This window comes from Arachis stenosperma, chromosome 9 (assembly GCF_014773155.1).
Source record: "Arachis stenosperma cultivar V10309 chromosome 9, arast.V10309.gnm1.PFL2, whole genome shotgun sequence".
In the NCBI taxonomy this organism is placed as follows: domain Eukaryota; kingdom Viridiplantae; phylum Streptophyta; class Magnoliopsida; order Fabales; family Fabaceae; genus Arachis; species Arachis stenosperma.
In genome coordinates this window covers 83,526,576-83,543,434 of record NC_080385.1, presented here as the reverse complement: position 1 = coordinate 83,543,434, position 16,859 = coordinate 83,526,576, and the positions used below count along the sequence as shown (strand labels likewise).

The window sequence follows — 16,859 nt, the reverse complement described above, 5'->3', positions numbered from 1 at the left end:
CCTTAAGTCTTCCCACCAAAAATGTTAATTAACCATTTGCATTCCTTTTTGTCTTGTATAGGAAATCAAAGAGGTCATTGATGGTACTTGATAGGACAATCAAGTAAAGGAGATTTGGCCACTATACCACGGAACTTATACACTTGTCTTCAATATAAATGGATCAAAAACAAGAAGATCTTGCCAGAATTGACATTCCAGTTCAACGAGGATGAATGCCCCAAGATCAGGGAGAAGATTGCACAGAGGGGCTGGCAAAAGCTCACCAACCCAGAGACAAAGATAAATGCAAACCTTATCAAAGAGCTCTATGCAAATGCGGTCAGAGAAGATAACACTAGGGCTCCCACATTCAAAAGTTATGTAAGAGAAACAGAGGTGGACTTCAGCCCCAATGTTATAACAAGGACTCTTCAACTAAAATCACCACATTTTGATGAGCTTAGCTATCAAGTAAGAATAAGTAATGCTCCCGAGGAAGGTGAACTTGAAGAAATTGTGAATGATATGTGTGTCATTAGGTCTGATTGGGAAAGATACTCGGACAAGAGACCAAGGTTCATTAGGAGAGGAGACCTTATCCCAGAAGCCAAAGGATGGTTTGAGTTAGTAAGGAGATCTATCCTTCCAGCCGCAAACAATTCTGAGGTCAATATTGCTCGAGCCACCATGGTATATTGCCTAGTAAAGGGTGGAAGCATCAATGTGCATGAAATTATAGCTGAAGGGATCCAAGATTCAGCCGAGAAGAATGATCCGGGTGCTAGACTTTGGTACCCCAACACCATCCTGAAACTATGCATGAAAGCCAAGGTGGTGTTCGAAGACAACAATCCACAATGGGTAAATCCTGGGAGACTAGTCACGCTCCAATGCATAAACTATGTGACACCGGCTCAACAACAAAGAAGACCTCGGATAGGGGAACCTCACCAAGAAGAACCCCAACAAACAGAAAACCAGCAAGAAGGATAATTTGATCCAACTAATATAAATTTGTTTCACATCAACGAAGCCATTGAGTATTTGGCAAGTAGCTATATGGAGGGACAAGAACAGCAACTACATATCCAAGCTCAAAGGATGGATCATCAAGAAAAACTACTCTCTAATTGGATGGATCAACAAAGAGAGTGGCAGAAACAGCAAATGGAGTTGCAACAAGAGCATTACTCCCAGCAAACCCAAGCCATCAACCAAGTGTCCGAAAGGCAAGAAAGCCAGGACAAACGCCTTCAAGAACTCAACCAACACCAGATAGCTCAGATGAAAGCCTTCAACGAATTCAGTGTGCTCAGTGAAGGAAGGCAATTGCATCGAGAAGAATTTAGCATAAACACTCAGGCCAAGTTAAACTATATGACTGGGCATATGCATAACTTACACCCTGCCATCCCAAGTTATGAGGCAGTTCGCAAGGACTTAACAGAGCAAGAAAAAGAGAAGGTGAAACAGCAAAAGGAAGCATTAAAGAAGAAGATGGAGAATGCTGGTTTCTGGAAAAAGCTGATAGGGAAGCGCAAAGTGAATGGGGACTCAAGCAATCAAGGAGGATCCCAAGACAAAGGAACATGAACATTCCAACAAGTGAAAGGTGGTGGAGTTCCTTCTTAGTTCTATCTCTTTCAAACTTTAAATAAGGAAAATCATGTATGAAATAGAACATGCGTCCATAAGTAGCTTAGGATTTTCAATTCTGCATTTAAGGTTTTCATTGTTTAGGTCCATCTTATTGAGCTTAATGTCCCTAGTGTTCGCTTTCATCTTACTTACTTGTATGCCTGTCCTTTAAGTTAATCAAAAAGAAAATGTTATGATAAGAACAAGAGTGGAGTTATTTTGTGAAGTGAATCCTGAATGTTTGTGGTAGGGTGATTAGTTAGCTAAGTTGGTTCACCAACAAGGAAAGAAGGCAACTATCTATCCTGAATCCTATGCTTGAAACACATCCTATGAGACTAACTAAATAATAAGATCCCAATAAGAAAAGAGAAAGAGCAATAAAAGTGAAAAGGAAAGAAACACAATAAGAAACAATGCTAGGCACCAATGGTTTTAAGATTGAGGCATATGTCTGTGGTGTTCATGTGCAAGGGATATGCTTGGATGAATAAGCTCTTAGGGGTGCCTCATCACTTGGTAACTTGGATTAACTAATCCGGGATTATCAGCTGAAAGTCCACTATCAAGAGTGACCCTTGCTACAAAACACTTAGTAACCCAAAGAGGTGCTGGACACCAAGGTCTCAAGAAAGAAAAATAACAAACCATGTGCCTGTGGTGTGTATGTATGAGGGAAAGAGACTTGAGGGAGCAAGTCCTTAGGGTTGTCTTAACACCTAGCACCTTGAACCAACTGGTTCGGGAGTGTTGACTGAAAGCTTATCATAAAGAGTAGCCCTCTTACAGAGCACTTAGCCAAAAGAAGAATGCAATAAATCTTGAAAAAAAAGGGAGAAGGATCAACAATTAAGAAGTCTCAAAGGATGCAATCAAGAGAGTAACCAAGGACTTGATAAAGGCCTGAAACCTAGTAAAGGAAAGAACCTAAGTTGCTATGCATGAAACCCCATAAACCAGGAATTCTACTTCTACATTATTTTCTTGTTCTTTCATCCATTCTTCCTATGTCGCAGTACTTGCTTAGGGACAAGCAAGCTTTAAGTTTGGTGTTGTGATGCCAGGGCATCTAGGCCAGTTTTACTGACCTTTTCTTTGCTGTTTTAAGGTAGCTTCATGCATTTTCTTAGAGAATAAGGCAAGTTTTGGATGAAAATACACTCACACCTTGATTCAAGCAACTATTGTGAATTTCACATGATTCCATGAGGTTTTTGCAAGACTTAAATGACAAATTGATGATGCATAATCTCATAACTTTGACTAGAGCTTTGATGCACTTTATTTGCTTGATTTTAGGACAAAGGAAGCAAGGAAGAACCATGTTAGTAGCCACGTTAACCTAGTTATCGTGACCACTAACGTGGAATGGGGAAGAGCTTGCAACCTTAACGAGAAAAGTGATCACCAATAACGCCTGCGAAACTATCATAAGCCCACGTTAATTGCCACGTTAACTAGGTTAACGTAGTAGTTAACGTGGAGAAGAAGAAAGCTCCAACGTTAGTGGTAAACGTGAACACCATTAACGCTCCAAGATTTGGCAATGAGCCACGTTAAGAGTCACGTTAACTTAGTTAACGTGAACTCTATCGTGGAAGAAAGGAACAATGCCAACGTTAGTGACACTCACCTTTGTCACTAACGTTAGATCAAACTAGCATTGCCCACGTTAGTGGTCACGTTAAGACCACTAACGTGAAAGTTAACGTAGATCTAAGATTGATGAGCCAACGTTACTGACACTCACCTTTGTCACTAATGTTGGAGATGGCATTCACTACCACGTTAGTGGCCACATTAACTTAGTTAACGTGAGCTCTAATGTGAAGAGTAGGGGCACTTGGAGCGTTAGTGACAAAGGTGAGTGCCACTAACGCTTGCGAAGGTGAGGGATACCCACGTTAGTGTAGGGACAAGGGGCACAAGGCAACGTTATTGGGAAAGGTGACTCCCAATAACGCTTGCGAAGGTTTATAAGGCAACGTTAGTGGTCACGTTAGTGCCACTAACGTTGGAGTTAACATGGGTTATTTGGGGTTGGAACGTTAGTGAAAATGGTGATTGCCACTAACGTTCTCAAACCCACAATGTCACTTAACGTTAACTTCACTAACGCCCATGCCTAATTCATACTTTTCTGCAAGCTGAGCCCACTAAAGATTGTAACTGCTTTAACTCAAGATCTAATGCCCACATCCAAGACTTGAAGAACTCGCTAGAAGATCAAGAGAAGTAGTATATATAGGAGTAGTTTTGAACTATAGAGGAGGTTGGCACTTTGGAGAACTACCCTCTGTATATTTACTTTTCTGCACTTTTAGCTAAGGATGTATTCTTTTCTGCCATTTTCCATTTCTAGAGCTATGACCAACTAAACCTCTTTCATTGGGTTAAAGAGCTCTGTTGTAATTTGATGGATCAATTATAGTTTTCATTCTCTTCTTCTTTCATCTCTTTTGATTTACTAGAAAGCTTTCAGTCTTAATTCAATTGGTTAGTTGTCTTGGAAAAGAAACTCTCCATAATTGGATCTCCTCTAAGCCTTGGAAAAGGGATGAGGAGATCATGCTAGAAATGCTTTCTCGTGTTGGACCAAATTAGGGTCTGGGCGGATATAGTGACATGTAATCCTCCCAACACTTTGATTTAGAAATACATGTGGTATAATCAGTGACCACACTTTATCTCTTCCCATGAGCAATTAAATCAAGGAATTGGGCAACTGTTCAAGCTTAGAGAGATTGGGTTGCCAAGGAATTGGAACCCAATCACTTAAGATTGCCAAGGAGATCAATAGATGCTTTGATTGAGGAAGAGATGAAAATGAATTTGATGTGGAGAATACAACATCTCTTGAGCCCAATGAATTCCCCGTTTCTGATCTTACCCATTCTCTTTACTTTCTGCCATTTATTTACATGCTCATTTCCCCAAATCCCCATCTAAGATACTGCACTTTATTTTCTGCTATTTACTTTCCCGCCATTTAATTTTCTGTAATTCTCAAACTACATTCTGTTTAGCTTAACTAGCATACTCTTCCAACTAAAGTTGCTTGACCAATCAATCCCTGTGGGATTCGACCTCACTCTATTGTGAGTTTTTACTTGACGATAATTCGGTATACTTGCCGAAGGAAAATTTGTTGAGAGACAAGTTTTCATGCATCAGGAGCCCTGCTAAGTCCTATGAATTAATAAAAGTACTAATGTTTCTTCTTCGATCCGTGTTTGATTAATTATAAGATGTATAATCATACTTCATCGTGGTGAATAGGATGATCTGACATATTGGCTCTGTTCATCACATTAAGACAAACGTGCCTGACAAACACCCGCGTCTACTTGGGTTCAAAATGCGTCTTTCACCAGACAAGGACGAACTAACAGCTTGAATATACATATCTCAGAGGGCTAATCCACGGCTTCGTTGGGAGACTTCTTGAAACATCGGTTCATCCGATTTTCAGGGAGATTAGGATCTCTGTGGTAGAGGCTAGAATCCATAGAAGCAGCATTCTCTGATCCGGAAGATCTGACCTTGTCTGTGGCATTTTGAGTAGGATCATGAAGTAGAATGGACTGTACGAGCTTCACCCTCAATCAAAATGGATCCACACTAAACTCGGGGTTTAGCTCTAGAGGAGTATTGGCAATTGCTTAAACCAGTGTCAATCACATACAGCATGCCATTAAAGAAATCACTCACAAGCAAAGGAAACAGTACTACCAGATTTAATTCAGAAAGACAAAGCAACTGTAGTCCTCAACTATTCTCTTTTAGTTTACACGACTTCTGAGTTCTAATTACCCTGTTTATTTATTCCCTTTATTTTTATGCAATTAAAAATAACATACCAATATCTCCTACTCTTTCATCTGCCTGACTAAGATCTGCAGGAAACCATAGATTGCTTCAAACCACAATCCTCGTGGGATCGATCTTGACTCGCTGAGGTATTACTTGGATGACCCAGTGCCCTTCCTGGTACAACAGTACGGAGGTGTGGAGATTTGTGATACCAAATTTTTGGCGCCGTTGTCGAGGATGGTTGAGTTTGGACAAACCGACGGATTGTCTTGCTTCCTAGATCAGGTATTGTCTTTGATTTTTGCAAAAGTATAACTTTCTATTTTGGGTTTGAGTCTTTTATTTTTATTTTCTTTTTCTCTTATTTTTGTTCTTAGTTTGAGTCTTTTATGTTGTTTTTGGTTAAATTTTCGTGTTCTTTGAGTCATTCTTTCTAAATATTTTCAAAAATATTTTGCTTTGGTTAATTCTTGTGTCAATTTTTTAAGTTTATTGTTTTCTTGTTATTTTTCTTTTAATTTTCAAAAATTTCTTTTTGGTTTTTTAAAAATTTTAAGTTTGGTGTCTGATGAGCGGATAATTTATAGGCTTTTTGGCATTATTTTTACATAGTTTTAAGTATGTTTTAGTTACTTTTTATTATATTTTTATTAGTTTTTATGCAAAAATTACATTTTTGGACTATACTATGAGTTTCTGTGTTTTTCTGTAATTTCAGATATTTTCTGGCTGAAATTGAGGGACCTGAGCAAAAATCAGATTCGAAGGCTGAGAAAGGACTGCAGATGCTGTTGGATTCTGACCCTCCTGCACTCAAAGTGGATTTTTTGGAGGTATAGAAGCCCAATTGGAACGCTCTCAATTGCATTGGAAAGTAGACATCTTGGGCTTTTCAGCAATGGATAATAGTTCATACTTTGCCTGAGATTTGATGGCCCAAAACACCGGAACTGGCACCAAAGCTGGAGTTAAACGCCCAAACTAGCATCCAAGCTGGCATTTAACTCCAGTATAGGCCTATGCACGTGTAAAGCTCAATGCTCAGCCCAAGCACAAACTAAGTGGGCCCCAGAAGTGGATTTCTGCACTATTTGCACTTAGTTACTTATTTTCTGTAATCCCTAGTAACTAGTTTAGTATAAATAGCACTTTTTACTATTGTATTTCATTTTTTGATCATCTTTTGATCTTTGGATCATCGTTTGATCTTTTGATCTCTTTTTGGCGATTTTCATATTTGGGGGAGGCTGGTCATTCGGCCATGCCTAGACCTTTTTCTCTTATTTATTTTCCAACGGTGGAGTTTCTACACGTCATAGATTAAGGTGCGGAGCTCTACTGTTCTTCATGAATTAATGCAAATACTATTGTTTCTCTTTCAATTCACACTTACTTCTTCTCCAAGATATACTCTCGTACTTAATTCAGTTAAGTCAGAATGAAGGGGTCACCCGTGACAATCACCCACTATCTTCGTTACTCGCTTAGCCAAGATCCGTGTGCCTGACAACGACAAGTGGTCTACATGATGTTCATCGTAGTCATTGCACAACAATCGGAGTATAATTTCTTGGGTCTCTGATCCACAGACCGAGTCCGTGAGATTAGAACCTTCGTGGTAGAGGCTAGAACCAATTGGCAGCATTCCTGAGATCCAAAAAGTCTAAACCTTGTCTGTGGAATTCCGAGTAGGATTTGGGAAGGGATGACTACGACGAGCTTCAAACTCGCTAATGTTGGACGCAATGATAGTGTGCAAAAGGATAGAGAGATCCTATTCCGACACAAGTGAGAATCGGCAGATGATTAGCCGTGCAGTAGCTGTACCTGGTATTTTTCATCCGAGACGAGAAATCCGACAGTTGATTAGCCTTGCAAAAACCGTACTTGGACCATTTTTGTAACATCCCTTCCAGCAAAATACCTTGCTTAAGTCAGAGTATTTCCACTAGAAAGAACATTACGTAACCTTCTCTAGTATTAACTACTTAATTATCAAGCCTTTGTATCGAGTTCGCGTTTTAGTTTTTAGAAAATTCCAGAAAATTTTGTTTTTGTTCTTTAAAGACATATATCAAAGGTCTCCAACAAACAATAATCACATAAATATTATTGATAATAATTCTTGTACAAAAGAAACCAAATAAAACTCAAATACAATATACCAAACCTACCCCTCTATATGAAATAAATTCTCAAGGGACAATCAGCGAGGGGACTCTACCAGACCAATTAAAACAATAAAGAAAACCTACTAATCGCTTGCAGCTTCAAATTGCATCTTCAAACCTGTGTCACTGAAAGGGTGGAAAATTTGGGGGTGAGAACCAAACCACATGTTCTCAGTAGAGGTCGAGAATGCCGTGAAAGTAAAGAATAAAGCGCAAATAGTTAATTTCATTCAGAGACATCTAAAAGAAAATTAACCTTCTTTAAAAGTGTTAGTTAATTATTCAAAATGCCAGACCCATATTTTCTTTATAAAACTCTTAAAAGTATCCTAGACTGTATGAATGATTAATTTGTTCTAAGCATAGGTTCATTAAGTCTATGCTGAATCAGCTTAATCTTTCATACTTTACTAGACCTCAAACACAAACCAATCACGGCCTCAGGCCTAAGCAATTCAATCAACATCCAATTCACCACAATCCAGTCAATCAGTTACAACCACAAGTAATGAGGTTCAAACACAATCAAGAGCAATTACATCAAGTATAGCAATTAGCAGTTAAACAGAATTATTCACTTAGGCAAACCAATTACAATATACACACCCAAACAATGCCACATAGATGCATAATGTGTCGGTTAGCACCTGCATTCCCGACATTTATCCGGTCACGAGTTCACGATTTCCCGAATACGATTTTCCGTTCAAATAAATGCGCATATAATTATTAGCTGCTCTATTGAGACAGCCTCTGCTTTCTACTCGCAGGAAATATACTCTTGGGAACGAAAAATTGCTGTAGGTATCCTAGTTTCCCTACAGAAGCTCTTGTGAACGGAAAATTGCTGTAGGTATCCTAGTTTCCCTACAGAAGCTCTTGGGTTGCCTCAAGCAACAAACAAATAAACAAATATCTCTTGGGTTGCTTCAAGCAACAGATAATCATACAATAAGTACTTTACTCTTTCCTTTTTCTTTCATAATTGCAAATACGCAAGCGGGACAAGACCCACGCCCTTGCCAACAATCTCATATGCCAAATAATCTTTTCTTAAAAGAATCATTGAAGTTATTATCATTAACTAAACCTTAAATATTGATTTTGATTAAGTCCTTATACTTTTATAAAAATTCGGACATAATCTCCTTTGAAAATAGGACTTAGCCACCCTTACGGGTCCCAACCAAACAATTTACCAAACTCTTTTCAACCTTTCCAATATTAATTCAATTCAGAAACAAGCAAATTCCAATATTGAATCAGCCATATAACGCTAAGGTTCATCTTTAATTTTATGAACTCATAACTCTCACTCAAGCATTCTCAACACCCTATCTTCTTTTCTGTTTTTAATATATCAAATGAACTCGGAATTGCGCAAACTTGGTGTCCAGACGTTCGTCTTGACATAAGCTTTCTAACAAACTAAAGATCATAATTTTCTGGTTTCTCTAGCCTTAGGAATAAAGGAAAAACCGAGACTGCTCTGCAGTGCGTAAAACCAGAAAAACAGCAGCAGCATGTAACATTCAAAATTCAATATAAAATCCCAGTTAAATCCAATGACTTTGAAATTAACACCGTTCAACTACACTCATCCAAGTTTCTTTTAAAAATTGGTTTCAGGTCAATATCATTTTTGATGAAGAAGTTACATAACCTAGAAGCTGACTAATTTTCTGCAGAATTCTGCTTTAAAAGTTAATGAACTTATCTTCTTCCAAGTCCCATAACTTACTCATTAAAACATAAATAGCCCTAAAATTTTAGTCACATATGCTAAACATACTTAGTTTTCACTTCCAATTGGTTGCATCTCAATATCATTCCAGATTTAAAAATTATAAAGCCTCAAAGTTACTGACTTCGAAAACAAAGCCTGACTTTTACTGCATAAAACATCTTTCTTTGAAAATCCAAATCTTTAAAACCACAATTCTAACAATTCTAAATTTTTATGAAATTAAAGTATTAGGACCAAAGTTTCATTTAAAATTGGTTCCATTTCAAAATTCAAAATGCAGAATTTCCACTAAAGAAATCAAGTTGCTGCTGTGTTAAATGCTCAGCAGAAAAACCAGATTTGACATCCATGACTTAAAAATTCACCATAAATCATAAACTTAGTGAAAAAGCCTCAAATTCAGCAGTCCAATTCCCTATATTCCCAAGCTCAATCCGGACTTGGTCCCACGCAATTCCGATAATCACAGAAATAGTTTTAGTTTTTTCAAAGTTTCCGGCTTCTTTTAAACATAATGCAGAAAATCAAGTTTTACACTTTAACTTTGAAAAATCATAACTAGTTCTATAATTAATTCAAACTTCTCAAAATTGGATCCTAACAACAACTTTTATTATAGTTTACTCAGCCTTTACTCTTATACCATTTCGATTATCGTTGAATAATTAATTCACTTCCAAAGTCACTTTTTAATTTCCAAAAATCAGATTTTCAGCAAACTATTTAGTATTCAAAATCCAACCCTTCAATACCCCTCAAAACCAATTCCAAATCAACCACCTACCAAGCTCATTAGCATTACACTATACCAAATAATAGCTCAACAGCAACAAATCCAACATAACCCATTAAAATTCAGTAATTCTCAACAATACGTCATCAAACTATTCCCAATCTACATAATCAATCGATATCACCAATCAACAATTCCAAATCACAATCTCAACCGTTTCAATCACAATTTCAGCCACAATTCAATATTCACACAACCCATCAATGTCACTATCAATAATTCCAATTTACTCTTCACAAGCACAACTTAGCATTCATATCATCAATTAATCACTCAGCAACAATTAAGACTATTTGCAATTTACTCAATAAACCTTGCGGGCATTCTTAAATTGAAATCGTTTTAAACCCCCTACCTCGATGTCGCATTAACCACACAAAATCGGAAATGCAGCAACCCTCCATGTTCTAACGCGAGGATAACAGCATCAACCACAACTCTAATAGCAGCAACAGCAACTTTGGGGGGAAAATTAATAATGGCTGTAGCAAATGCAAGGGCAAAACAGAACAGATTATCAAAGGAGTAATAACCAGAAAAATGCTTGTAGAACAGAACCAATCGTACCAAGGAAAGACAGGAATGGAGCAACAGCTTTGGTGCTCAGAATAACAGGAACCAAAGACCAGAGCATTGTCCTAGCGGCCACAGCATCAATTCGGTCAGTTAGGACAGTAGGGACACCAACGAGATCGGAACAGCGGAACAAAATAGAAGTGGGACAGAATCAACGAAGGAAGAAGCGGGATTACCGGTGAATCTGTCCCGGTTTTGGCATCGACAACAAGGAAAGAACACAGGTCTTCTCCCTTCTCGCATTTCGTTCAACGGCACTCTCACTTCCTTTTCCCCTTGACAGCGGCAAAAGCAGCAAGGACAGGCTCCTCCCCCTTTTGTGTTAATGACAGCAGAGGTATTCTCCTCTTGTAGTGACTTAAATGGCAGCGACGATCCTAAACAAAACCAGCGGCGTCGTCTCCCCTTCTCTCCATGCGCAGCAGCTCTGATTGATGATGGTAGCAGCGACGGATGCACGAGGATGACAAAGTCGAGGCCTTCTTGATCATCCCAGCGTCTTCCTCCTTTTCCTTTACTCCCCGACTCCCGAGCTCTCCATCTCCCCCTCTCGATCTCTCTTCTTCCCCCTTCGAGCTCCCCCTTCTCTCCTCTATTTCCCCCCTCATTTCCTTCTGTATGTATGTACGTTTAGGTAGCGTTTGTTTTGAGGTACTGAGACAGAGACTGAGAGACTGAGACTCAGTATTGTGTTTGTTAGTTCAGAGACTGGTACTAAAATTTCTGTCTCTGTCTCTAAAATTTCAGTATTTCAGTACCTCAAAAAAGTAAAGACATAGGGGACTGAAATTTTTAGAGATGAAGACTGAAACTTTAATAACATTTTATACCTAAAATACTTTCATTTCAATTAATTAATTCCAATTTTACCCTTTGTGAAAATTAAATTAGAGTTTCATTCTTGTTTCAATTCCTGTCTCCCATTTTGCACCAAACAGAATACTGAGATTTATTTCAATCCCTGTCTCTTAGTCTCCGTCTCTCAGTCTCAGTCTTTCCGTCTCTGTCTCTCCCCCAAACGCTACCTTAGGGATTTAGGTAGCAATTAGGGATTCAGGAATTTTATGATATTAGGGTAATATTATATATATAAGGGGAATATAGCAATTTTACAAAATATCTAAGATAGTATGATAACTTAGGATTCAAATATAATCTTGTAAAAATTAATTTTAGAACACATATAACTTTATTAATTTATCAATAAGTTTAAATAATTGTTTTTAATTTAAATCATAAAATGAACATACTAATCTCATTTTATAAAATACAGCTTGAACCTGAGAATATCAATTATTCAGATTATATGATATAATTTTTCATTACTTTCTTATTACCAAAACTTTAATTCCAATTTATATAAACTAACTAATTATACATTACATAAACCTTAATTAATTTAAACACAAAGTATTTATAAAAATCAATTTAATCATTTTCTAATAAATTAATCTCTAAAAGCTTAAACTAATAAAATAAATCATAATTTATTCATAATAAAAATTTCTTAAATTTAATTATATAACACTTCCATTACTGAATTCTAATTTGAAATTATATAAAATAACCAATTATAAAATTTATACAAAAATATTAATTAACTTAACTCCAAATATTAATAAAACTAATTTAATTATTCTTAATTGATTAATTTATAAAATAAGATATCAAATTAATAAAATAAATCGTAACCCTTTCAGAATAAAAGTTACTTGAATTAAATTATACAATCCTTTCTAATTTTTCAATTACTAAAATTATACAAAATATTCCATTATAGAAAATTACTTAAGAATCTTATTTGATTTAAAACGAAATTATCTCCGAATCTATTTAATTATCTCTAATAAAATAATTTCTAAAATTATAAAGTTTAAACTCAATAAGGTAAAATCACAATTTATTTATATTTAGATTTTTTCAAAAATGAGGGATGTTACATTCTATCCAACTTACAAAAATTTTCGTCCTCGAAAATTGATATAAAATGAAGAAAAGATTTATATTCACATCCCCTTTTGAATATTTTAAAGGCTCCAAGAAAATCATATCACATAAACATAGAAGAAAATATACTATGTAATGCAAGAGTTGATAAAATAACCTAACATAAGAAAAATTTTAAAATCTAAAATCAAATAGGCATAATATTCGTTCACAACTTTTAACAAAGCATGATCACTTCCTCTCGTCGCCTCAAAATTCCACAACTCCTTATAACTTCATAGACTAACCAGATTCACTTTCCGTACGCACAAATCGTGTCCCTAAGAACTAGCGCATATAAGGAATACGAAACATGAGAAGAGAAAGACAAACGGTATGAAAGGTTTATGTGAGAAATTGGAAGAATACTCAAGTTCTCAGTTGAACAAGATGGTATTTCGCCAGGATTTGAAGGAATACATGAAATCATCAACAAACAAGGATATATATATATATATATATATATATATATATATATATATATATATATATATATAGCAATGAAATGGAGCATAAAGGGAATTAATTCAAGGCTTAGGAAGAAATTTTGAATCGAACAGTTTTAATATGAACATCATAGGAAAAATAATACAACAATTTTGAACAACTTCATTTTGAAATAGAGGGAATTAGTTTATTTTTTTTTCAAAAGAATATATATAAATCTAACATTTTCTAAAAGTACTGAACTAAGTATAAACAATATGTTATATTGATTTAATTTCAAATCAAAACAAATCATGCATGGTTTGTAAACTAAAGCTTGGAAGATACTTAAGTACATAGCTATAGAATTATAGTAAAGTTGGCAGAAAATCAGCTTCTATTTAAAGAATGAATTCTGAAATAAAATTTTCAATAAATCAATAAAAGATAAGTGGTATATCACAAATAAACAAAATTAAACCATATAAAGAAGTTTCAGAGTTTCTGTAAAAAAGTCTAGGCTGAATTAAAAACAATTCCATCAAAATTTAAGTAAGGGTTGTGGATACAGTTAAGTAAGAAAAGATGTAAATTGAAATTTTTCTCGAAGAGAATCTGAAGCAAGTACTCAAGAAGGAAATTACAAGAAATAGTATGCTGCACTGAAACAATTCCGAATTCAGAGCAAGGAGCATAGAGTTTGTAAGGTAAGGATAAATGTTAAAAGATTCAAACAACAGCCAGATACAGAGTCAAGCAAGGACATGCACGAATAATAATGCAAGGTTAGCAAGAAAGAGATCAGAAACTAGAAATTTCAATACAAATGGTAGAGAAAGAGATAACACTAAGCACGAATAGAGAGCATACGTCGGAACGGAACTAATTTCTAGAACTTAGTTTCTAACGTCCCCAAAACCTCGTGATTCGCATTAACCTATCACTTCTATTTCGTCTATGATAACCCATTATTATTTCCATATACATAAATCATTAGTATTAAGTTGGCCAAACTTGATACCATGAGGTATGCAAAGGTAAACTAATAGTATTAATCATCAGACAGTCATGCATATAAAACACAAACTCTTGTCATCAGAACAAGTTAGAAAGCATGACAGACACTCAGAGTATGCAATGAAGCACAGTCAGTCCACTCCCAAGGCTCTACAAAAAGGACTGCTCTGATACCATATTGTAACATCCCTTCCAGCAAAATACCTTGCTTAAGTCAGAGTATTTCCACTAGAAAGAACATTACGTAACCTTCTCTAGTATTAACTACTTAATTATCAAGCCTTTGTATCGAGTTCGCGTTTTAGTTTTTAGAAAATTCCAGAAAATTTTGTTTTTGTTCTTTAAAGACATATATCAAAGGTCTCCAACAAACAATAATCACATAAATATTATTGATAATAATTCTTGTACAAAAGAAACCAAATAAAACTCAAATACAATATACCAAACCTACCCCTCTATATGAAATAAATTCTCAAGGGACAATCAGCGAGGGGACTCTACCAGACCAATTAAAATAATAAAGAAAACCTACTAATCGCTCGCAGCTTCAAATTGCATCTTCAAACCTGTGTCACTGAAAGGGTGGAAAATTTGGGGGTGAGAACCAAACCACATGTTCTCAGTAGAGGTCGAGAATGCCGTGAAAGTAAAGAATAAAGCGCAAATAGTTAATTTCATTCAGAGACATCTAAAAGAAAATTAACCTTCTTTAAAAGTGTTAGTTAATTATTCAAAATGCCAGACCCATATTTTCTTTATAAAACTCTTAAAAGTTTCCTAGACTGTATGAATGATTAATTTGTTCCAAGCATAGGTTCATTAAGTCTATGCTGAATCAGCTTAATCTTTCATACTTTACTAGACCTCAAACACAAACCAATCACGGCCTCAGGCCTAAGCAATTCAATCAACATCCAATTCACCACAATCCAGTCAATCAGTTACAACCACAAGTAATGAGGTTTAAACACAATCAAGAGCAATTACATCAAGTATAGCAATTAGCAGTTAAACAGAATTATTCACTTAGGCAAACCAATTACAATATACACACCCAAACAATGTCACATAGATGCATATGATGAATGTCTAGTCCTAGTGCAGGCCATGAGCTCATGTGTCGGTTAGCACCTGCATTCCCGACATTTATCCGGTCACGAGTTCACGATTTCCCGAATACGATTTTCCGTTCAAATAAATGCGCATATAATTATTAGCTGCTCTATTGAGACAGCCTCTGCTTTCTACTCGCAGGAAATATACTCTTGGGAACGAAAAATTGCTGTAGGTATCCTAGTTTCCCTACAGAAGCTCTTGTGAACGGAAAATTGCTGTAGGTATCCTAGTTTCCCTACAGAAGCTCTTGGGTTGCCTCAAGCAACAAACAAATAAACAAATATCTCTTGGGTTGCTTCAAGCAACAGATAATCATACAATAAGTACTTTACTCTTTCCTTTTCTTTCATAATTGCAAATACGCAAGCGGGACAAGACCCACGCCCTTGCCAACAATCTCATATGCCAAATAATCTTTTCTTAAAAGAATCATTGAAGTTATTATCATTAACTAAACCTTAAATATTGATTTTGATTAAGTCCTTATACTTTTATAAAAATTCGGACATAATCTCCTTTGAAAATAGGACTTAGCCACCCTTACGGGTCCCAACCAAACAATTTACCAAACTCTTTTCAACCTTTCCAATATTAATTCAATTCAGAAACAAGCAAATTCCAATATTGAATCAGCCATATAACGCTAAGGTTCATCTTTAATTTTATGAACTCATAACTCTCACTCAAGCATTCTCAACACCCTATCTTCTTTTCTGTTTTTAATATATCAAATGAACTCGGAATTGCGCAAACTTGGTGTCGAGGCGTTCGTCTTGACATAAGCTTTCTAACAAACTAAAGATCATAATTTTCTGGTTTCTCTAGCCTTAGGAATAAAAGAAAAACCGAGACTGCTCTGCAGTGCGTAAAACCAGAAAAACAGCAGCAGCATGTAACATTCAAAATTCAATATAAAATCCCAGTTAAATCCAATGACTCTGAAAATTAACACCGTTCAACTACACTCATCCAAGTTTCGTTTCCAATTGGTTTCAGGTCAATATCATTTTTGATGAAGAAGTTACATAACCTAGAAGCTGACTAATTTTCTGCAGAATTCTGCTTTAAAAGTTAATGAACTTATCTTCTTCCAAGTCCCATAACTTACTCATTAAAACATAAATAGCCCTAAAATTTTAGTCACATATGCTAAACATACTTAGTTTTCACTTCCAATTGGTTGCATCTCAATATCATTCCAGATTTAAAAATTATAAAGCCTCAAAGTTACTGACTTCGAAAACAAAGCCTGACTTTTACTGCATAAAACATCTTTCTTTGAAAATCCAAATCTTTAAAACCACAACTCTAACAATTCTAAATTTTTATGAAATTAAAGTATTAGGACCAAAGTTTCATTTAAAATTGGTTCCATTTCAAAATTCAAAATGCAGAATTTCCACTAAAGAAATCAAGTTGCTGCTGTGTTAAATGCTCAGCAGAAAAACCAGATTTGACATCCATGACTTAAAAATTCACCATAAATCATAAACTTAGTGAAAAAGCCTCAAATTCAGCAGTCCAATTCCCTATATTCCCAAGCTCAATCCGGACTTGGTCCCACGCAATTCCGATAATCACAGAAATAGTT

The 16,859-nt window shown here is 35.8% G+C and overlaps 1 protein-coding gene across 1 annotated transcript; it reads left to right on the top strand.

The window, feature by feature from the left end:
- Positions 1-1,041: 1,041 nt before the first annotated feature.
- On the top strand, positions 1,042-1,575 carry LOC130949660 (uncharacterized). The gene has a single exon (XM_057878318.1). It carries the CDS (start codon positions 1,042-1,044, stop codon positions 1,573-1,575), a length of 534 nt encoding a protein of 177 aa, XP_057734301.1.
- The last annotated feature ends 15,284 nt before the right edge of the window (positions 1,576-16,859 follow it).